This window comes from Cydia pomonella, chromosome 18 (assembly GCF_033807575.1).
Source record: "Cydia pomonella isolate Wapato2018A chromosome 18, ilCydPomo1, whole genome shotgun sequence".
Lineage (NCBI taxonomy): Eukaryota > Metazoa > Arthropoda > Insecta > Lepidoptera > Tortricidae > Cydia > Cydia pomonella.
In genome coordinates, this window is record NC_084720.1 from 12,992,349 (window position 1) to 13,017,875 (window position 25,527).

Genomic DNA, 25,527 nt, shown 5'->3' on the forward strand with positions numbered 1-25,527 from the left:
TATCTCCGGATTCGGATGTTCTGCTGTACCGGTTGGTCTGATTCTCATGAAAACATAGTCTAGTTTAATAGGTATTTGAAATATCTATTCTGTAAACCTTGAAGATTTGCCAGGAGCACTATATCAAAATTGTTATTATTATCTACCATTAATCAAATCATATGCGCCGTATCAATAAATCACCAAAATTCTGTCAGAATCAGAATTCCACTAATGAACATTCGGCTTCTCCTACCAATCGCTACAAAATGAGATCCTGCGCAGCGATAGATCAATTTCCCAGTAGAGACCGCTCTCATAACTATGTAAACATAGTGAAACTTCACAATCACGAACGCATATTATTGTGAGCTGCATGTCCAGAGAAATGGACATAAATCAGTGATGCCCCCCTCCCCCCCCAAGGGTCGAGTATAGCGGTCTTAAATATTATAATGAGAATAGCGAAAAACGATATACATTTTTCCGCAGTCCAAATAGGTAAAACATGTACCTACTTAGCGCTTTCATGGACGAAGCTCTTCCAGGCATTCTCGATACGTCTATCGATTTCTATAGACTGCCTGTTTTGTTACTCTTATTCATGGTAAAATATTGACAGTGTTTATAAACAGATTTTGATACTTATTTTACAGGATTTGTGGTTTTATGTCTTATTCACGGATCCACGCCCATCTTAGGGGTCCTTACTATAATATTTATTGTTTAAGTACTTTCATTATTCTGTAGTTTTAATCTAGTTAGGTAAACAAATCATTTGAAAATCTGAAATATGTAGTGAAAAACAAATTATTTCTCAAACATTGTACAGCTTTTTAAATTATTTCAAGTAAATAATACAGTGAAAACCCTCAAAACATCCAATATCTATGGTTTCCAGCTGATGCGTGTCGGCGTGAACTATTTTATCTCCAAGGTTGCGTGCTGAATGCTACAAAATAAACTAAACTATTCCGAACTAATTGCATTCAAAACAAACATCTATTCAAGAGCTTTTAATGACCTTTCATGACATAGCGGTGATGTCACCGTCACCGGTATGTCAGTAAGGTCGGTCGGACTGTGAGAACACTAAGCTGATATGTCAACACATCCTTTATCACAGAGGCTTCTTAAAATAAAACCACATAGCATACATTTTTAACATTTTAACGTAACATTTGTGATTTAGTCTGTTACAATGCCTTCCAATTCTAACCTACACTTTAGCTCCGGCGACACACGGCGCAAGACTCGGCAGGACTCATTTTTTTCTTCATACAAGAAATTCTAACAACTTCGTACGGAGTCATGTTTTTTTTTTCTGAGTAAATCTAATAAAATTTGTGATGCATTCAATGTGAGAGTTCTTTAAGAATTTCTGATTGAAATATACGTATATGTAGAAATAATACCTTCAGAAATGTTTAACTACCTACATCAGATATTAAGTATAGGTGTATAGTACTTTTACTGGTACCTCATGACAAAATATAATTCTCAATCATTTTATAAAATGAACTGTAAAAGCTTCCGCCAAATAATGACAGGAAGTAATCAGTTCAGTACGTCCATATTGAATCACGGAATTATCAATTCGCGTCCATTTTAAAATCGTAGGTTTACCCACTTAGTTCTATTTACTGTTCCATAAATAGATCACAATGGCACTGTATTCATACAAAGTGTCGTATGTACATACGATGGTAAATAATGAATAGGACTTTTTTAATTCGAGGAGGAGAATAATGGTACAATTTAAGTGGGAAATTCTCGCCGCCTATTAGCGGCGCAGTTTGTCACTTTGACACGACATGATACGGGATAGGTACGTGACATTGGTACTGTTAACTGTACACCGCTAGGCATTATCACATTATGTCCTACATAAGATATATAAGTTAATCACAGACATACACGCGATAGTATTAGCTAGTAACGAGTACTGCTCTATTTGCAAAAAAAAAATCGAATTTAATTTATTTTGTAGGTTTTACAGATCACATTAACTGTTTACGAATATTCTACTGTAAGCGCTTTCTTATTTTCCTTTTTCCAATTTTTTTTTGTGTAATAATAATAATATAAAACGATAACAGTAAAATACGAATTTTAATAACTTTCCCATGAAATATTTCAAACCGTAATTTAGTCAATGGCAACAAAACCACCGTTACCGGTGTTATCATTGTTTGGTTAATATTCAATATTTTGATGAGTAGGTAATAAGATTTTGTAGGTATGCCGATAAACGACACCTTTTGATAAAACTACAAAAATATATGATATACATTACCATGCAAACTTCCACCGAAAATTGGTTTGAACGAGATCTAGTAAGTTTTTTTAAATACGTTATAAATGGTGCAAAAACCCTTCATTGGCGAGTCCGACTCGCACGTGGCCGCTTTTTTAACACAAGTGTTATCTATCGCGATGGTTCTTATTAGTCATATTTTGGTGTATGTTTTGTCTTTATCGCACCTTTAAAATTTGGTGTCTAACGTAGTACCTACCAAAGGTTCGTCCGCAGCTAAATATTCACATAAAACTCAAAGTAACGAAGTTTACCATTATGATTACCGAACTCCACTAATGGCCAGACTTCGATCTTGCGTCACAGCTCCTACGCGGTCGTTTGTCATCAGATTTGCATATGTCTTGCGGCGCTTTTAGCTCCACTGTGTCACGCCCCATTTCACCTGACGTTACTTTATCAAGTTTTATTTGGCGAGAAGTCAGGGTGAGTCAGCGGTTCGGGAATAAGGGTAGGTTAGACATAACGGAACCAGGCGTGGCATGGCTATCCATAACAGAATATCGCTTGCCTAGGTACCTACTTAGATTTTTGTATTACTACTAAAGTTTTGTAATACTAAAAGTTTCAAGCTTTTGTTGTATTACGTAGTAGGAGAGTGGCGAAATAGCTGCATTTTAATTTAAACATATAAATATAAAACAGACCCGTTATAAAGATAATGACGGAAAAAACCTGATAAGCCAGAAAAAGCTGATAAAATCGCAGCCAGAGGTTAGTTTTCAATATATCGACCTTGAGTGGCGAAATTGCTAAACATTTATGTCATCTAAGAACCTACAAATTAAAGTACATACAATGGAAAGTTATAATTGAGCTAACTTGTTAGGTAAAGTCGATAGGCAGGTAAGCGGATCACAAATGAGGTGATAATTGGTAACTAAGGACTCGTATACATATTAGTCCGACCGATGTATACGAGCGTCTTTTGAGCATCGGCGTCTAGTTAGTGAGCGCTATGGAAAATAGCGTCGCTGCGCAATTAGGCCAACGTTGCGTCGAGCGGCAGCCATAGAATTGAGTAGACGCCGACGCTCGGGAGACGCTAGTGTGTGGTGGCCCTGAATTAGCATTTCGACATGCTTTTTTGTAAGTTTGAACATTACCGAAGTGCTAATGTCCGAGTCCCTGCGCTTAATAATAAAATTCTACCGGCTGCCGCATGTTGAAATCATTTCATGACTGTGTCGGTCGCAAAGACTTCTTTAATTCTTGCGATTTTAAATTATTGCTGGCTAAGTAGGAGCAATCAATTCAACTGATTGATCAAATGTCGCATTGTATCGATAATCGCATACGATTATCGGTGACGTTTGGAGAGGTCATAACATAGATCAACAAGATGGGCAGTTTTCATCTTAATACGTCCCTCGCTCTTGCGTCTTACTATTCCCCCGATGGATCTATTTCTCATTTATGATGCTCCAGCTTGTCTCAATCAATATTTTATTGCTGATCACATTAAAAAAACTATTGTTTGTTGTCGGGAGTTTAGGGGATTTAATCAAACAATTTTTTTGGATCGCCCATTGGTCATCTTGATACATGTTTCCCCTTAAATATGTATAGGTAAATAAATTAACTGCCAATCAAATACATATTTAAAAACTGTACAAAATAAAATGAATTACATAAATGTACCTATGACTAATTTCGCTGCATAATGAAATCAATTTGTAATCGTGTCAATAATTTATATTCTCTGTACTTACGAGTATGTTCAAGGTTTTATCTCTCCCTATTCACCCCCGCCAACCCTATTGACCCCGGTTGACGGTACTTGATTATTAATAAATGGGGGGGTTTCAATAATTATAACTAATAATTATTGAATCAATTACTAATAATTATTGTTTCAATAATTATAATAGAGCTGTTTTAGCCTACACCCAAGAGCAATGAAAATTGATTACGTTGTTTGAGCATATCCATGGAAAGTAACCTATTTTAATTACAGTATGGTTTATGGTGCTGTATGCGACACTCACGCGAACCTCTCGTCGCCTGTTTCCTGTAATTATCAAACGGAAGTACACTATTTTGTGCTTTATATTTATTATTTAATGATACCATCACGGTTGTTATTTCTTCAATTATAATGCTGTAACTACATGTACAGTCGCTATAAAATATATCGGAGTGGCCAATGTGTCCACAAATATCTGAACAACGCTTCTATTAGCAATCAGTGCGTGTTCAGATATCTTTAAGCACCTTGGCCGCTCCGATAAATTTGATGAGGATTGTACAAAACTGTACCCCTAGTGTAAATTTAGTCGATAGCGAATCGTGACGTACGCGTTTGCGTTAAGTCTCATTTTGTATGGGTTTTTGAACATCGCGCCAAGCGGGACGTTTTGGAAAGTCAAAAATCTCATACAAAATGACACTTAACGCAAACGCGTACGTCACGTTTCGCTGTCGAAAATATTTACACTAGGGGTACTGGTACCTATTTCGTGCCAAAGTCATTCGCATCGATTGTAAAAATCATAGACAATTTACATGAACATGCTTTTAAATAATACTTGTTTTAACTTGATTGTATGATATGAGTAAATTAATAATTTGTATTAACTAAAATTTTGCAACTAATATGGCTAACGAAGTAACGGTCTTCGATGGTACTGTATATTGATGAGACTTTTTGCCCCTGACATCTTCTCTATAGGGGCTTACTTAATGTCGTAAAATATGGAAAGTGTTGTTTAATAGAAAATGACAACATTATAAGTACCTATTAAACCTATTAAAAATATCAAAATACAATTTTGAACGTAAGATATTTTGTTAGTCGAAAAAAAAACATATTTTATTTCCTGAATTACTTTTTATTTAGTAACTGCCTAAAAAGGATAAAAATATATTTATTAAGTCAATTCTTTTATGAAACATCTGTACTTAGCAATATAAGAAAATACTTATATAATGCACACCTCACACAGTTCACAATACCTATATTTTAATTACAACTAAGCCAGGAGGTATATTGATAGTAATAACAAGTTATAAATTTTATCTGGATTTGTTATGGACTTTTCTTTAACTAGAAACGTCACTCATAACCATGACATGACTGATCACATCCATAACAAATCTAGACCAAAGGGCTATCCCACCCTACCGTCTTTCGAGTGTCGACGTCTAGTAGTTAGGGAGGCGAGGTAGCTAAATGGCGTAATTCAACGGCGCCGTCGAGACCTATCAAAATCGAAAGATAAAATAATTTCGAAAAGAAAAGCTCGTATGGTAAAAACCATTTTAGCGGTGGGTTTGGCGTGTACGGTTTATCAAAAATGTAAAAAAAAAACAGTTACTTAGGCATTCTCGAGCGCGTCAGATATTCATACTACGTATGCCCCAAGTGCCTCTGATAACAACGGTATACTAATCTGCCGGTTTGCGTGGTGGGGGTAGGAATATAAAGTAGTCAAAAATGCAAAAAAAAAAATTTACTCGAGCGCGTCAGATTTTCGGAAGGGGTGTTAAGTAGGCCCCAAGGAAGCTCCCTTTAAAAAAACTGACGATTTCGGCGTGACGATAAGTTACGATGAATTTGTGAAAATGCAAAAAAAAAAGTTTTTTTGAAATACTCGAGCGCGTCAGATTTTCATAGGGGAGGTTTATCTCGGTATCCTGAAAGCATATTTTCTTAATCTGACAAAAATGTTGGTGGGTTCTCTTAATCTGACCGAAAAAGGTTTTTTGGTTTCTTTTTTTTCCTTTCTTTCTCCTTGATAAAACGGGGATTTTAAGAATGACAATAAAGCGATAGATGCAACCAACGTAAATGTAGATGAAATGTAGTACGAATTGTATTATTTATTGTATAAAAAAATGAAATGATATAAAAATATATTTCCGCGAAACGCTCAGTCTGTATTACATGTTTATGGCAAATTCCTCTTTTTTGCTTCAATTCTTCACTTCGTTTTGCTTACGGTACGTCCAAAAAACAATTTGAGGATCAACAGGCTATTGAATAATATACATACATGAAACTGTACATGTTAATAATACTTTTGTATAAAGATACGCGTAACTTTTTCCGAGTCCACGAAAATTGTCGAGAAGCTTTGGAAAAAAAATTTTTTTTGAGATATAATAATAGTCACATAATTTAATCATCGTTATTTCATATAATTTTTTTTAACACCCTCAGTTTTCGAAATATACTCAAAAAACCGGGAGTTTGAGTTTTTATGATGCTTCAAGTCAAAAAGTTTTAACTTTGGACAAAAATGTAAAGAGACCTTTTTTGTGTAAAATAAAATTACCTTTTTTGTTTATTTAAACTTTTTTTTGTAAAATGTATCGTTCGCGACTTATATGCCGCAACGCGTTTTTCGGAAGACGAAATGGCTACTCCACACTTCCGGTCATGCGGAAACCGGCAGATTTTGTATTTTTAGTAAGTTTTAGATTATATTCTTCAAAATAAAAATAAAAAAAATCGCGCTCGAGAATGCCGGATTGACGTTTTTTTTTACAAGTTCGCGACCCTATAACTCGGCGGCGTTAAGGACTTATCGTCAGATTAGTTAAATTTAGTCTTAAAACACTAAAATCAACCCCCAATATCTTAATCTGACGCGCTCGAGTATTTCAGACTATCGATTTTTTTTTACTAATCTGATCGTCTATCCTAGGCGCGCGTCACTACATATAGAGCTAAATACTTTACAAGGTTGTTCTATTAGGTCTAAGGTATCTCTCATATCTTAAACTGCCACGCTCGAGTATTACCGAAAATTCCCCTATTCGCCGCCCTAACTATAGTCAGCGCTATTGAAAATGGCGTCGCTGCGCAGTTGCGCTCTAAGATTTTTTTTATACTACGTTGGTGGCAAACAAGCATACGGCCCGCCTGGTGGTAAGCAGTCTCCGTAGCTTATCCAGAGGAGTTATATGCGCGTTGCCGATCCTAGCATCCCCCCTCCCTCGTTGATCTCTGGCAACCTTATTCTTTTTGTATGAACGTAACGTTTGCACTTTGCAATGTGTTATTTGAATGATATTTATAACCAGTTTCTGTATTTAGGTACTACATATATACTTAAACATATTCATGTGGGAGATCGTGTCATTAACGACGACGCGGGCCTTCACTCGTATTATCATTCTATTAAAGGTTAGATTTGACAAATCTGCGCATCATCGTGGATGACACGAACTACAGGCAGGTAGGTTAAAGGATTCAGACAAAAATGACGCCTTGAATGTACAAAAAAATTACAATCGGTGTAACGTAATTTTTATGTATTTTTACCCAGAGACCGTCTAAGTCTCTGGGTAAAAATACATAAAAGGGCGTATTCTAATTTAAATTATAGGAGCTGTCAGTGTCAAAAGTAACGCTTTTTGGTTGAAGAAATGTTTTTTTTGCCCAGTTTGGCCTAGTGGGTAGCCCTACCACACAAAGCGAGATATCATTCAAAATGCCCATACCTCTCTTGTTGACGCAGTTTAAGGACGTACCCGGGTCCGAATGTCACTATTGACACTGACAGATCCGATCCACATGTAATCCAGATCAAATTCATATCCTATAATTAAAATTATAATACGCCCGAAATACTAAATTGCGCTAGTATAGATCGCGTCATTCACTTCGACGTGTGCCTTGACTCGTATTGCCATGTTATTAAAGGTTAATTTGACAAATCTGCGCGTCATCGTGGTAAGGTAAGGTAAGTAGGTACTGTGTGGATAGTTCTAATTAATTAAACTACCCGAGGTGGATGTAGTAAGATAGATTTGGTCAACAGATTTATAGTAAGTGAGCACTAAAACATACCTACGTGGTTAACATAGTAAAGAGCGACTCTAATACCTATACCTAGCTTGCTTAAGGTGCTGATTTAATACTGGAAAGGAACTCGCATGCACAAACAAGACCACTAAAAAGGGCACTTTGCAATTGCATACATATACGTTAGCACATCTAAGCTTCCAAGCAAAATCACCCATTTTCATTGCTATTGAGAGTAGAAAGCGTGGATGAATATTTATTGCCATTTTGGCTAAAATGGCTACCACAAATTACTTCCCATCGACTTGTTTGCGGACTTTGTTTTTCTAACCATTATAGACATTTACCAACCGAGCATCGTGCATCGCATTTGTGCATGCCTTCTCTCTCGGTCACGATCGGGCGAACTTTGGACGTGACTTGGTCATTTGCGGGCACAAAAAATATACGCGACCGAGTGGATAAGTCGAAAAAAAAACAGATTAAGAAATAAGGAAAATTCTAGGGAATTATACACATTAAACTAAATAAATAACATGTAACGGTTACTGAGCACTTAGGAAACAAGTTAGCCAGAATATGGACAAAATTTAGTTTATTTTTTCTTTTCTTTTGCTCTGAAAGAGGGTCATTGTTGTTCTAAAGTGTGCAGATACTTTTCTGCACTAGAGCTTTTTACTTTCCAAGTTCGATTTTTTTAATTTATTTACTCAATCGATGTTTGCTTTTAAATGGATTTGTTAATACAATATCCCTTTTTTAATGATATAGGAGGCAAACGAGCAGACGGATCACCTGATGGTAAGTGATTACCGCCGCCCATCGACACCCGCAACACCACTCTGATATTTAACTCCCCATTCCATAAATAACGATACTTTTACCTAAATGGTTAATTGAAAGTACCCTTAAGAAAAGCTATAAAAAATATACTTAGTCATGTTTAAAAAAACACATGTATTTTAGTTTTCTTCGTATTCGTAATGAAAAGTATAGTGTTTAACTCAGGTGAAAGGCATCATTTCATCGCTTGGTTAAGAATCTACGATTCCTGTGCAGGTACTTGTTTCGAAAAGCCTAGTTCACGACATAACAAGCGTAGTGTATATTCTATTTTAACCAAATGATTACAGCTTAGTACATAATGAATGGACATTATAAAATGGTGATACTAGTGTCAATGTCAACATCCTGTTATTCATTTTATCTACTCGTATTGTAGTCATAATTATAAAATAAAACATGCGCTTAAATATCAACGTTTTATATGTGCATATTTTAACACACTGACTTAAGTAGACGTAAAAACACATTTTAATTCAACGCCATTTAAATGTCATTTTACTAGTGTGACTTACCACCGTGTATCGAAAGTGCACTATCTGTATAAGTGGTTGGCAACTATCATAATTATGTATGTAAAGAGACTAAACGGATATTTAACAGTAGGCAAGGTAATCATTATGGGAAGTAGAGGTAAGGAATGAAATCTCCATGTACCAAAAAGTGTCCGTCAAAAAACCTTAACTGGGTGGCGCTACAATACCTAGAATATTAAAAAAAAAATCAAATCATAGAAAGCGCACTTTACACCGTCAATAACGTATAGGTTCTTTAGCTACTCTAGCGCTACTCTGGAGAGTTTTGGAACTATTATTTATAGCTGACAGCTGGACACTTTTGCAACACTTCTGCCTATGGAAGCTGGAGGTAAGGAATTAAATCTCAATGTACCAAAAAGTGTCGTCAAAAAACCTTAAATAGGTGGCGCTACAATACCTAGAATACTTGACAAAATTCAAATCATAGACAGCGCACTTTACTCCGTCAATAACGTCTAGGTTCTTAGCTACTCTAGTGCTACTCTGTAGAGTTTTGGAACTATTATTTATAGCTGACAGCTAGACACTTTTGCAACACTTCTGCCTATGGAGATTGCATTCCTTACCTCTACCTTCCATAGTAATCATTCTAAAGTTTGACACCCTATTCTACTAATTGACACTTGTTTGTCACTTTCATAACGGATGAAATGATTCAATATTTAGAGCACCAACTAAGAGCGTTTTCACATTGTCCAATCCGATATTGGGTGTTGTATGACTCTTGGAGAAAGCCAGCTGCTAGAGGGTGCCCTACCCTATGGCATAAAATGTTTATATCTGGTTTAAATATTTATTTCAAACAGTAAACATTTAATCAATCAACAAATTAATATATAAAATGACCGCACATTCGGTCGTAAATGCCGGTTTCGTATTGGTTTGTTTTGTACAGTCAGGAGAGACCAGTTGTCCCTCGCGTACAGACGCTGCCTAAGAGGACAGGGACGGCCGCTTCTCCATACAAACGTAGTCCCCATTTTCCTCTCTGGATATTGATATTATGAATTTTTTGACATGATTTGATGTATATTTGCCATAGCTATGCCCTACTTTTGGATTTCATAAAAAAATTTAAAAGCTCATCTTATAATAATTAAAGATTCGAAAAAATCCAACGTAGGGCATAACTGTAGTTGATATACAACAAATTGTGTCAAAATATTTTCAATTATGTTAATATCCAAAAAGGTAAATGAAGACTACGTTTGTAAGAAAAGGCTTTTATCAAGTTGTTAAAGGCCTCATGATGGTCGTATCGGACATCCGATTAGTGAACACGCTCAAATAGTACGAGTACGAGTAGTATCAAGCACTAGAATAAACTTATATTAAACCTATTTTAATAACGACTCGAGGTAAGCATCGGACGTTTTATCATTAGGTTTTAAAAAGTTGAGTCGTTCTTATTGGCTTTTGTTAAATGTTTTGTCTTGTTAAACATGCAAATACCGTTCTCAAGGGTCCCAAAATGAGCTCATCAAAGGTTCTCAGTTTTACCGAATGACTCATTGGCGTTATCCGGTGCCCGTAACCTTGGAATTCTGACGCGTCCGGCCTATTCACGATTTTTTTCAAATTTAACTTGAACCCGGGAATTGTAACTATTTTTACTGGAGGTCAGACTTAAAGCAATTCGTTTGGAGCAAAGTTATAAATGAGCTGTTGTGAACAAATGCAGCTAACTTAAAATTAGAGTAAATCAAGGTTATATGTGCAATGTATAAATAAATAAAAATTTACTACTTGCACGACAGGTACAGTCACGTCTGAAAATATCGGTACGAAAAATTGCCAAAAATATGTAAACACTACCTTAATATATGGGCAATAAAGTCGTGAATACATATTTTTGCCACTTTATTGTATCGATATTTTCAGACGTGACCGTACTAGTTTCATATGTCCGCAAAGTTCAAACAGCTACTATTAGTATTTTAATTTCATTATTTCATATAGGTATGTCGTTGAACTAGATATTTATGCCAAGACGGTTTCATTGTTATATTAGGAAATAAAATAATGCATATCGACAATGCCGATTTGCCGCTCTTAATAATGAAGTAAGTAATCTTTCGGACCCGATGTATTTATATACTAGTAAATTAAACACGATGAATGACCTAAGTACATTTTAGTATTATTCAATACCAAACGAAGCATTACATCGATATGCTTACGCCAAAATCATGTAATATTTCCTTCTATTCTAACTTCTTCCATCCAATAGCTCACGTACTCGACTGGAAATTATTACTAATATAACCGTAATGCAAAAGTAATGATGGTTTAATCAAGTAGTTACGCCGGCGCAATAATAACCTCGAAACAAGTAAATTGGTTCCTCTTTACAACATCCGTGACCGCTGACCTTGCATCATTATTTGGTGACAAATTAGTTGCATAGTCATCACACAATTAGGTAGGTATACGAAAGATAGAAGTGGCAAAGCCAAATTTGCCGCAAATACTAAGAGGGCTGACTCCGAGTAAAATGGGATTAGAGCCAGGACCAAGAAAAACTCTGAAGGGTTGCAAATTACCTATTCGCACAATAGCACTAGTGCGGTAAAGTAGCACCATATGTACCTACTGTAAAATATATATCAACATACCACATTACCGATGATAATTTTAAATTTCGTGTATTGGAGCTAATTCAATTCAAGGAGCAAACTAGGCACATTTTACGGTAATTTAAAAACCGGGTGCGTTATTATTAAATCACCTCTTTCTTGTTACAGAACACTCACTTGTACCAATCTCAGAGCTCCAACTACCCGAATGAAGTGTTACAAAACGTCCCGCCCTGTAATGAGGAGCTGCGTGAAGTAAAGTGAGAATGGGACGAAGGAACGTGAGCATGATGCGGCTGGGGAGGTGCGTGGCCTTCCTGGCCGCGGCCGCCTTCCTGCTGCCCTTTACTATCTTGCTGATGGTTGCTGACCAGCAGTACAACCTCACCTACAACTCTAAACGAGTCTTCTATCAAGAGGTAAGATACCACCATACAGTATTAGACTATAGTCAATTCTATTGTTCTTGCAAGTATTTGTATTTGAAGTATAGTAGGGCGAGGGCGGATGTGCGCTGCAAGTGCACCTTCTCTCTTGACAGATTTTTTAAAGCTGACGGCCTACCGCGAACCACGTTCGACGTGTTGCCTCCCTGTCACACTTACGTACAAATTTACAAGTGCGACAGAGAGGCAACACGTCGAACGTGGTTCGCGGTAGGCCCTCAGGTTCCTTCGCAATTTACATTTAATTTGCCTAATGCGTCGCGTTCAGAAGGTCCTTGTTTTGTACCTACAACTTCGATACGCTAAGAAAACATTACTTCGGAAGCGTTATTACTACACAGGTATCTAATGCTAGCTAGGTATGTAATGCTCAGAGTTGTGCCGTTCTAGAGAACGTTCTCAGTTCTGGATAGTCTCTAGTAATGCTTCAATGTCCTCAATCAGATAAAGGGCAATATACTTCTAAATCTGTAAATAAATTTAGTGTAGTTTGCAACATCGCCTCAATCACACATACACAAAATGTGTAACCAACTGTGTCTAATCTAATTTCTATTCAGTTGCTAGGTCCATTCCAACGCCGCAGAACCGCTTTGTGGCGTTTTTTCTTAAACCGTTAAGCGTACGCGACCTTTTTAGGTAGTTTTTACGGTAACGAAATGGACCCAGCAGGCCAGCGACCGTTGCTGGTTCTGGACCTACGAAACCACAAATATGTGGGTTATCTCCAGATAGTCTAGGTGATAGAAGGCATCGGTTAACGGCGAATAATACAGGGGCACCGGTTAACGGCGAATAATGCAGGATGATTCAGAAGACGTAAGCAGGATTAACCCTATGAATTCAGTAAATTATAACTTATAATTTATAAGCTACTGTTTCGTACCAGTATTAGTAAAAATAACGTTTGAAAAAAAAAGTTAGAGGATATTATTTACTACTTGCATGGTCACTCTACAATTAGAATACTACCGAACCGATTTGCTTTATCCGTGACAAATGTCAAATTGAATGTCATCAGCGGCTGTAGCGATCGTATTTTTATCACTTGTCACTATGCCTGTCACGTTCTAACAAGTATGTAAGAGCAAAAGTGACAGACATAGTGACAAGTGATAATAAAAATGCGACCGTGCTACAGCCGCAAAGCCTAAGTTACTAGAGGTAGGTTAAAAAAAATAAAATAAAAAATATTTATTTCAGACTCATAAAATCCATATCTTGTTAGTCTCATTTAAACTAGGAATCCTATAAACTAAATGTTAGTAGTTATAACAAAATTAAAACTATAAATTAAATTATAACACTCTATTTCCCACTTATTTAACTTATTTTGCACTCCCCGTTACAATGCTAACCCAATTCTTTAATATAGGGCAGCCAAGACGCCCAGCTACCATCCAGCTATCAGCTACCCTCCTACATCGCTTACTTTTGAAACATCGTATCTCACTCAAATTTAACGTTTTACTTTCTTTATATTCAAAGTGCTGACATCTACTTAAGTGGAGAAAAAAATAATGAAATACCTACGATGGTGAACGATCCATTAATATTTACTGTGCGTAGGGTTGGTCAGCCTTACGTCTTATGAAACATCCTGTATTTCACCATAGTTTTGTTTTACAACCTATTATTTTATTTGTCAGTCATACTTAGCTAAGTTCCATTATTTTAGTATAAAACCAGGTACTGTTTGTAGACTCATTTGACGAAAGTGAAGAACTTCATACTCGTACATAAAATTTGGTAAAATATAAAATTACATTACTTTCGAGATCGCCATATATTTTTAAACTTGTAAGTGACATATTAATTTATCAACCGGTAGACCGGTACTGTCTTTTCTTGCTATTTTATCACTATTACGAGAGAGAAGATGTTTTACGTCAGTAAATACTGACGTTGCTAGGCTGGGTATTAAGGGGCCTGATTGCCAGTTTGCCGGACGATATCGACCTGTCAGTTATTCGCAAAAACTGACAATCGCTAATAACTGACAGGTCGATATTGTCCGGCGAACTGGTAATCAGTGGGCCCCTTTAGGTACATGGTAACAAACGCCGTGAAAACTGAACGCAAATACCTCTACATAACGATGTTTATTTTAGAGATTTACGGCGTGCTTATGGCAATCAACACGTAATATATTCGACGCGATGAGCGTAATACGAACATTATTACGAGTAATTTGGGCGTTCAACACGTGCAAAGTCGAGACGATTCATCTCTTTAAAGGCGTTCTAAAATCTGTACCTACATTTGACTATTTTTTCAGTATTTGAAAGATTTGTGTCTTGTGTTGTCGACTGGAACAATATGTACACTTTTTTTTGTGAAACTCCACTTGATGAATTCTTCTTTCGATACAGGAAACTTCTTTTTTTCCAGAGTAACTTCTATAAAATAAATGGCTCGTATTACATGCCCGCATATGCGGCTCCATCGTTGTCACGGACACAGGTAACAGAAAAACGTATGACATATCGATGTGAACCACCCAATCCGACGCTACAACTGGGGCTCAATCGACTTGTTTTATCGGCAGTTCGTGACATAGGTAGCTGTTACAAATGCTTAAGAAAGTGGTGATACCGATTATTTGGCTTTAATGTCTATCTGACATGTCACGAAGTGTCGTTTAAACTTGTGGAATATAGTCCCTGCACCCACGCTTTACTGACAGACTTGAACAGACGGGGGCAATTTTACATACGTTCGGACTACGGAACTTAGTTATAGGTTAATACAGTTGTGATTGTTGCACACATGATATTTTTCGATGTTAGTTCAATCAGCGGCTGTAGCACGGTAGCATTTTTATCAATTGTCACTATGTCTGTCACGTTCTAACATGTATGTAAGTGCGAAAGTGACAGGGACAGGCATAGTAAGAAGTGATAAAAATGCGACCGAGCTACAGCGGACCTTAATTTTTGGCACCAATAATAAAAACTTAGAGTTCGTTAGAAAATTAAACGTAAGCACACTCGTATTATAAAAATACATCATTACTATGGACTTACGGCGGTTAACCGCCTGGGTACCCTGTTATATTATTTTCATCACACTTGCTCGAAATAGATCTTATTTCATGCAGGTGTGCTGAAGGACAAAGGCATATTTTGTTCCCGCGGGAGTTATGGATTGTAAAAAAAAGCTATAACTCCCCAGGGAGTTATAGCTTTTTCTTTAATTATGCCACTTATTCATACAAACCAAGTAGCATAAATGAGTTTTACTTTTAAAATACTGACGTTTATAATTTAATATTTTGTTTATGTTTAAAATTATATAATTTGATTAATTTAACAGCCGTTTAAAATATTTTTACATAATTTTCAATCGTGGCTGAATGCCGAAGAGGTCTGTGCCTTCGATGCCTCACCTGCCAAGAAGTTACAAAATGGCGGACGAATGTTTGATGGTGACATATCAAGAGCATTTAAGAATTATTTTGCTTAAAATTAATTTTTTTCTTCGCAAGTGTGATGAAAAACATTGTGTGTAACTCCGGGGGTAAGAATATTGCAAACTCGGGTCTTTAATTCCACCCTCTAATAACCACCCCCCCTCCCCCCCCCCCTCGTTGCACAATGTACTATTAAATATTAACTTTATACCATAACTATGGGCTGAATGAACGCGACAAGTGAACGACAGCCCGCCTGCATCCGGCCGGGCGTCCCTACACTACATCTCATACTATAACTAAGTTCCCAGTCTCAAAATTGCACTCCTATCCTCCTAACGGTCTGAAGACGACTCTGCACGATTGTTCTACACCTGCAATGCTGACACAACGACCTCGCTTTACACTTGGCCGATGAAAGGGTTTAAGTATTAATTGGGCAAGTTGGTCAATGAGGTTGGTCCCTATAACCTCCTGTGTGCGACGAGCCCTTATGAATTTAATGCAATAACCAACATTTATGAGTCGTACCAAATAAATAATATTATTCATTCTAAATTTAACAAAGATGCTTATAGGGGCCCACTGATTACCAGTTCGCCGAACAATATCGGCCTGTCAGTTATTCGCAAAACCTGACAATCGCGAATAACTGACAGACCGATATCGTCCGGCGAACCGGTAATCAGTGTGCCCATTCAGATGTAAATTAATATTATATTTTTAGGGTACCTACTTTGCGAATACTAAACGGACTCAGTAATAACTTTTTAGCTAATTATTATAAAAAAAAAAAAATATTCAATACATCTCGTTAAATAATAATTAAAACTGGTACGGTTATTACATTCTGTGAGAATGGGGCCAGTTTCATTACCATCGTGATATACAAGCATATTGTGATTTTATGAAGATGTTCAATAGTTAGTGATATAACTTAAAAATATATTCGGTTAATAAAGTTCAAATTAAAGAACGTTTTAAATTTAAGGCCTCAACAACAGGAGAGTTATGGGTGTCCGTCCGAAACTATATTCGTTAATCGTTGACTTGTGTATGTGCATAGATGTGTTGAATTTAGTACATGTTCAGATTGTTCAGTGTTAGATAGTACACAATTAAATGTATAAGATTTGTGAACGTACCTGAATGTTGCACTAAATGTTAAAGTCGGACCAAGCTCCGCATAGCGTTTAAAATGACAAAGTGCGTCAATGTCATCATTCATGTTAAATGTCTATGAAAATATGGTATTTAGGTATAATGAGACTATCACTATGTTCTATTTAAGTCAGTGAAAGGCATGCTTAGGCAGATTCTGAGGGCTTACCGCGAAAACCGAAATTCGCAAATTGCGGGGATCTTTCTCATTTACTCTTACTAAAACGTAATTAGAGGGACAGAGAAAAATGCACGCAATTGACGAACTTCGATTTTCCTGGTAGGAGCCCTGTTCTGTTAGTGAAGTTAATAATTCAATGATTTTTTGCAATAATTGATGATAATTTTAGATTTGGTCTTTCTTGCTCACCTGAGTCTAATTAATAAATTACTTTTTCGAGTGAAAAAAGAACTAAACTCAATCGCACGCTGCAAGGTCTAAATTTACTCGAGGAAATCCACTACCGAGTTTAATTATCCGAGTTTCTAGTACCTACAGTAAGATTACAGAGTTACTTACAAAAAAAACTAACATGCGAAACATATATTAAAACATGTTTAGGAGTTCCTTAATATGAGAAGGTACCTACTTCTGAAACACACTTACCTAATTACATTATGATTGATAGCCTAGCTTGTTTGCCGACTACGATAAACTGAAACTACTGACGAACCAGGGTATGTTCTTTGCTCAACTATTTAGCAAAAAGCATAATTTATAACTAAGTAGGTAAATATTTAATGATAGATATATACAGAGTTATTACTATTAATAACTAGCTTAAATCTAAAATAAGCCCTTACGACATTGTACCAAAAGGATGCTGGCGACATTTCCCAGTTGTATCGCAATTCTGATACGTTGTGCGAAGAAGCCGCCAGCTCTTTGGTCACCAGTTACGTCGATTTCACTTTATGCCCTGGCTGGAGCCCATTACTCGAATGATATTATTATTACTCCACGAACTGTCAAATCTTATGAGTTGCCAACGATGTACTAAATTTATAAACATAATGTCACTTGAGATATGGGCCTCCGCAAGCCTCACAAATGGTGTCAACAATACTCGTAGTACAGTGGCCATGAAATATATCGAAGCGGCCAAGGTGCTCAATAATATCTGAACACACTAAAGCCTCGACAGAAGAGGCGTGTTCAGATATGTGTTAGCTATAGCCGCTCCGATACCTATATCATAACTATATGGATTACTGGGTCTCAAATAAAGATATTTTTTTTATCCTTGTCCTAATTCGACTGTTGTTGTTAATTTGTTTTTCTCTAATGAACTATTAAGTGGTAGCATCTGTATTGGTTTATGAATTATGTATAGACACTAGCTATAAGGGACATGGAACGTTTGTGCCCAAATATACATTAAAATAAAACATTACTTATAATATAATATGTACAGTATATTATACGGTAAACTGGAACCAAAGTGATGAATTTATAATTGCTATTCTTGAATTCTTGCAAATGTGAAAGACAAGTTTTGCGATAATTGCGATCCCGTCATCCCGTCGTCCCATCATTAGGGTACGTCGAATATAGTTCGCTTTCAAACTCACTCAAAGTGTAAAATTTCAAAATTGAATGAAAAATCAATAATTTTTAGATGTTTAATAACAATTTGTTGTGAAAAGGTGTATAATAACATTCTAATACCACGAGTTCCCCGAAATAAAACATGTTCAGAACGATATTAGTTTGTAAATGTTTACATGCGGCTAGAACGAGAAAACAACAGATTTACACGAGTTTTGTTTTGACCGTGGTTATTTTGGGGGTATAGGGCGGGAAAAGGACGTGATGAGAAACATATGTAAATGTTTCTGAAAGTCGGCATAAGATATATCAGAGCGGTCAGGGTACTAATAAATATCTGAATACGTGAACTAAAAAGTAAAAACTGAAGTAGAATAGAGACTGAAATGTATATGTTAATAAATGTAGTAGGTACTGCGATACCTAAACGTACCAAACCTATATAATTTTAGGTACTTGTTTTATCGTGCGGTAAAATGAAATAGAAGTCGTGTATGAAACAAAAAGTTTCCATGGCCTCAAGTGCCCAGGTCTGGAAGTGTCTTCCGCTTTCGCAACTGCCGCGCAAATATGTTACTGTCTCACTGTAGAACAAGAACTATCCACTTTCAGAGTATGAGAAATGAAAAATATCTTATTGGGTCATGTTCTGACCATATTTTACTGCCCGGATATTAAATAAATAATACTTAATGGGCGAACTTTTCGGAAGGCAAGTTTTAATAATTGACTATAGGTACGAGTAGCGATACCTAATTTGCCTTTTACATTCAATGTCGCCCATAATGACCATGTCTGGTAATGGAAAAAATTGTGTACATTAACTAATGGCCGATGACAATCAGTTATTGGAAATGTAAACATATTTCCGAATATGTTATCGTACACTGTGGTTTTATACACATAATTGCTTATTTTGGAGGGTTTAATGTCCTTCATAATTAATATTTTTTATTAATCGAATTTACTGCATTGTGATATGTTATTAAGAAGGAAGTATGCCACGTAATTGTCAAAAAAAAAGAGAAAACGTTTTTCCACTTCTAAATCTATTGACACAATGAAAAACTAGGTTTATAGGTTTTCCTTTTTTTTTAAATTTGCAAAATATTTTTTTGAAGCAAAACCCATAATCCTATAATATATTATGCTGAAGCGATCGACATAAAAATCATTTGTTAAGATTTAGCTAGTGGAAAACGTTTTCGTTTGAAATGAAATTTCATATACAAATGCCGTTATTTCGCTAGGATCGCAACTTAAGCTATTCTTCCCTCTTAACCATAATTTAGTGAATCTAAAGGACAATTACACTTAAGCTACTTGGTACACCGGAACTGATTATATGGGACCATGTGTAAGCCGATGAGTACGAATGACGAAATTTCCTGGTAAACAGTTCCGGGGTCCGGTACAGCAATTTCACTGAGCACCGTATGTCTATAAAAATATACTCAAAAGGAAATTCTCGCACGAATGGACATACATTTCTACACATTCACCCATAGATTTTATCGCTGTGTTAATAATCTGTTATCAAATGGAAAATTATAGAATTGTGAATTTCCACAATAAATAACGATTTTAATGTAATTACCTATTTCCCCAAAGTTAAAAAGCTATATTTCTCAAAATAGGTGCTACTCGTGCCTCCTTACATCATGCCAAATTATTCCCAAACTCTACGAGCACTAGACCTTGTTTTATTAAATTTAATATTAAAGCACGAACCTAATTTTCTTCCTTAGACAAGTACCTGAACGCTTCTCACCTTTAATATTGTTACGCTCCGAAAAACAACTTAATAAAATATGCAAGTTGTTCAACACGGACGTTCTAACAATGGCCGAAAAAGACCCAGAAATATCGAATTTGTATTCGAGACGGCCTGGGGTCAATAACATAGCGGTAAAATAGACTAGTATTGTTTTAAAAGCATATAGAAAAACGCCATTATAGAATGGTATGTAAAAAAACGCGCCTTAATTAAGACGAAAGTGGACGACCCGTGCGAAATCGCCTTTTCATACAAACGTCGTACTCGTTTTTCTCTCTGGATATTAACATTATTGAAAATATTTTGACACAATATGTTGTATATCAACCACAGCTATGAATATATTATTTTTTTATTATTATTATCCTTAAGAGTTAGGAGCATTAAAATTTTTGTATTAAATCTGTTTTTGGCTCCTAATTTTTACAATAATCATAAAATCGAAAAAGCCAATATAATAATAGCTATGGTTAGTATACATCAAACTATTTAAAAATATTTTCCATAATGTCAATATCCAGAAAAAACGTTTCAAAAAATGGAGACTACGTTTGTATGGAAAAGCGGCCGTCCCCTTTCCTCTTAAGTATATAGGGCTTTTGTGAATGGGTTACTGGATGTAATGAGCACTTGGGCTTAAACAGTCGTATACCATTATAAACGCGTTTGCTCCAGTCAAAACTAGTTTATAACTTAAATTAATTTTGAACAATTTGTGAAAACTTGTTTTGGCCAGGGCATTTCCCCAAAACTATAGTTCTGAATGAACAATCCTAGTTAAAAGTAGTGTTTCGGAAAACTAGTTTTAAATATTGAAAATGCGTTTTCACTAATGTGACATGGAAAACTAGTTTTAACTTTTATTTTATGATGTCCACAGGAAAGTCGCATACCTAATCTTACCTAAGTCCTAATTCATACTAAAAAAAACTGTCCCAATTAATATCTAGGGTTGTTAACATAAGTTGAATTTTATAACTAAATCTAGTTAAATAGACAGAAAATGAGTAATTTATTACAATAAATTGGAAACTTATAAAATATATGGGAATAAATACAAGACCTCACTTTCAAAATAAGTAAATTTAAACATTTAAAAAGGATAAAATAAAATCGGTCCCTTATAATAAATAAATAAATATTATAGGACATTATTTCACAAATTGACTAAGTCCCACGGTAAGCTAAGGCTTGTGTTGCGGGTACTTAGAAAACGATATATATAATATATACATATTTATAAATACTTAAATACATAGAAAACACCCATGACTCAGGAACAAATATCCATCCTCATCACACGAATAAATGCCCTTACCAGGATTTGAACCCGAGACCATCGGCTTCATAGGCAGGGTCACTAGGTCACTACCCACTAGGCCAGACAGGTCGTCAAATATCTTATATTTTATTAAGAAAATAATTGTATAGTAACAATATATATATAAACGCAATATTTCACCGACAAAATCGCAAATTCCTTGGTTTCCATACATCGAAACGGCTTCTAAGCAATAGTCACGTTACATAGTGACGTTATCGTTACGATGTATTGCCATTATGTTAGGAGCGCTTCGTCAGTAAATGGCTATTACCAGACTTTGACTATCATTTGTGACAAAAAAATGCCGTGTTTAAACTGATCGGAATGTCACGTCGTTGTTATGTGCGGTAAGGAAGTGTAGCAAAGCTAATCCAAACGCGGTCAGGTTAATATTCCACAGTGTATGCCGTACCTGGTGCAATAACCTTTGAGGCTTTCCTCCTCACAGGTCGTTCAATAACACTAAATAGGAGTCCACGTTACGCCTATGTAGGTTGGTTTACCTAGTGTTAATATGGTTTATACTTTATACTCTATTATTAAGCTTTCTGTGGTATCAACGCAAATGTTAAATCATTATATGTGCCAAAAACGGCTGGACCGATCATGTTTGCTATATAGTTTTCATTGAAAGTATTTGTTAAATTTTTGTTTTACTTTTTTTTTTATTAATACATTTGTGGGTTATCGCACTGATGTGGTTTCAGCCATCAGTCACCATCAGTTAGCAACGCCAGTGTATTTAGCAAACGAAAGAAAAAAGTATTAATGCTAATATGTTTACTTCTGTGAAGCATATGATGCATTTACGTGACATGACTAAAGTTAGGAGGTTTCACTTTAATCTGTAGCTCAGCTTGTAGGTGCCAGCAGCAACATACTTCATCTAAGTTTTAAATAATTTTAAACTTTACTACAATGATATAAGGTCGAACAGATGTTTGTGCGAGTCTTCTACAAACTTGTACATAAAAGATGCACAGCGCGTGAATACCCGTCGTGTGTCGTGACACGGCACAGTTATTGGATAGTTCCAATTACCGGTCGTTCCTACGGGTGATTATATAAACCATGGGGGTTTAGGGTTCGCTAGAACTCTAAAATAGCTACTAAAGAGTATCGAGTACGAGGTACGTGTACAGAATATATTCTTGGGAACATGGGAACATGAGAATTTGATCATTCTCAAAGTAGCATACCCTATTAGAACCATAGACCACCTCAGCTACTAGACGGAACACATAATACAATCGAGGTCACCATACATAACACCACAATAATGCGGGCCATAAAATTGTTTACTACTCTTATCTTTGTATGAAATGTAATGTAGTACACAGATAGTACAACATTGTCGATGTAACTTTATTTAATGAAACTAGCAAGGCAGACGCACCTACGCTACAAGGGCGCAAAGGTGAGGATCGTGCTGACTGCTGACAGCTAATGCGTAGGCCCGGCCGTGACATTACTGTTTTGACAAAGGGTAGCTATATACTGTATAAGATAGAGCATTTTCAGCATAATTGGAGCGAAAAATACGACCTTTTAGGGCATTCCGCTTGAGCTTTAACGCAATTGACATTTAAGAATATACTTTTTGACAAGAATATTTATTCAATGAGCTTTCGTAAAAACTTCGTCCAATATTTCGCACAAGTAATCTTCAGCCACAGGACCGACACAGTAGGTATGTTGTATCATAGAGAAATATACCTAAGTAAAGAAAGAGTGGTAACTGGTAACTCCATATAACAGTTTTTTGTTTTTCTTACCAAAACGCGAGTTATTTCGTAGTCGACATCTAGCATCAAGTAGTGGATTAGTGGATTTAGAGTACCGCTACTTGACATCAGATGGCACAAGTGTCGCGACTGACGAAAAATATATTGTCAAAATAATTTAAGTACAACTAATATTACAAGCAGAAGAAGTTGAAAATAGAGTTCCGGGTAATCTGATTATAATATTATCTGAAAATTGTGGAGCATTAGAGTTTTTGTTCTTCGCAACATTAATTATCAACTAGCGGTACTGATAAATTCAACTACAAAATTAACTCGATAATCTTGGACCTGCTGGAGTTGGGATCTTTTGGACTATAGATCGGCGGTTTTGTATAAGAAAAAAAAGAGTGGTAACTCCATACATTAGTTTTCTTACCAAAACGCGAGTTATTTCGTAGTCGACATCTAGCGTTAAGTAGCGGAATTTATCAGTACCGCTAGTTGACAATTGAAGAAGACCAGGGGGGCGAAACTGATCCTTTCGGTCATTCTCGGCTCCGCCTCCGTTCGGTTCGGCGTTCATTGCTAGGAGCTAGGACCAATTATTAGGGTTGGCACAACTTGACGTCCCTTTGCGTGCATAACCACACATAAAATAATGACTTGAATGTTGACAACCCTAAATAGACGAAAGGGATAGTGCCATACATGACGGGACAGTTCAATTCGTCCCTGAATCGCTGTCAAACTTTGGTTTTGTAGGAAGTTTCTTTTCTGTACGGTAGAATTATTACTTATTGTGTGACAACACCGAAAAGAACATTGGTACGGATTGAACTTCTGAATCATAGTTGGACTATAACTCTGTGATTTTACGGTTCTTAAAATCCGTAACTTAAAAAAGTACAAATTACTGCATTTGTGCTCGAATGAGTTGCCTCTAGATCTATGGAACTATAATGCCACTTAGACCCAAAATAACTTAATTTCATTAAGCAGTCAAGATACTTTAGTCGTTTTAGTATTTAGGCTGAATCCCATTCGCCACGAGCACCATTCGGCGTTCATAAAATAAACGATTTGGGTGTCTCCTCAAACTAGCTCTTGTCACGCTATACATTTGAGCAACCCGTTCGATTCAGGCGATTTATTAACTCGACACGCGTGCCTATAAATTAGTTTGTAAGTTCCCATTGACCTGATACTAAAAATAAAATCTAAATTACTCAATAAGCAATCAATTAAGCCTTTATAAGGCAGAGGGAATATATTTCCCACGTAATTTTGAACTTTATTTCAAAGTGATAGGGTTAAATTTTGCATAATTTCTGACAAAAGGTTAAGTAAAGTTGATGATTAAATTTATTTTTGTAGTTGTAGTTGTTGTAGTATTGATGTATCAGAATAATAATATTTTTAAATAATTATTAAAGTGGCATAAAATAACAAGATTTGAAAATATTTAAGGAAAAATTAATTTTATCAAAGTAAAGCCAAACCTAAGCGCGTAACATGTCGCTGTCCTAAAAATGGAACAGTTTTTTTTGATTAGGGCTTTTTGTCTTATATTTATACAAAAATCTTGTATGCTATGTACCAGACAGATGCATTGATTATAAAATTATCCATTGTATGCTTAGCAATCTATGTAAATAACAATATTCGGTATGAAAAATTATAGCAAACCAAGATGTTACTTTCAATATTTGCCTTGGATGCAAGATTTCGTGTAAAAAGGGAAATGTTTACTTTATAATCAATGACATATCATAGTTTACTAAATGTGCTCGTAAAATACTAAAAAAACACATCTTTCACCATTAGTTATGACCACACAAACTAGTAAACTAACGAGACTAAGCCATTTGTTTTGACACCTAACTAATATGCTAGAAGAGGATCAGCATACCCTGTCAAAACTCATTAGTTTAACGATGAACATAAAACGCAACAGGACAATGAAAAATATTTCAGTTATTAATGGCGCAAATGTCTAGTCGCATTAATTTTCCATAATAACTTGCACACTCTGTTATACGCTATCAAAGATATTAACTCCGTATAAGATTAATAAAGTCAACTTACAGATGATTCTATTCGTTATAGGTATGTAGTACTAGTGTTA

The 25,527-nt window shown here is 35.8% G+C and overlaps 1 protein-coding gene across 2 annotated transcripts in view; it reads left to right on the forward strand.

Moving 5' to 3' along the window:
* The window catches only part of LOC133527514 (carbohydrate sulfotransferase 13), a 93,883-nt gene that overhangs the window by 15,382 nt on the left and 52,974 nt on the right, over positions 1–25,527 (forward strand). The window contains exon 2 of one of the 2 annotated variants that reach the window (XM_061864554.1): positions 12,175–12,425. In XM_061864554.1, coding sequence (XP_061720538.1) covers positions 12,273–12,425 — 153 coding nt within the window. In that variant the 5' untranslated portion in view covers positions 12,175–12,272. Of the gene's footprint in view, positions 1–12,174; positions 12,426–12,740; positions 14,916–25,527 lie in introns of those variants that run through there. The other variant, XM_061864555.1, reaches the window with a different exon arrangement.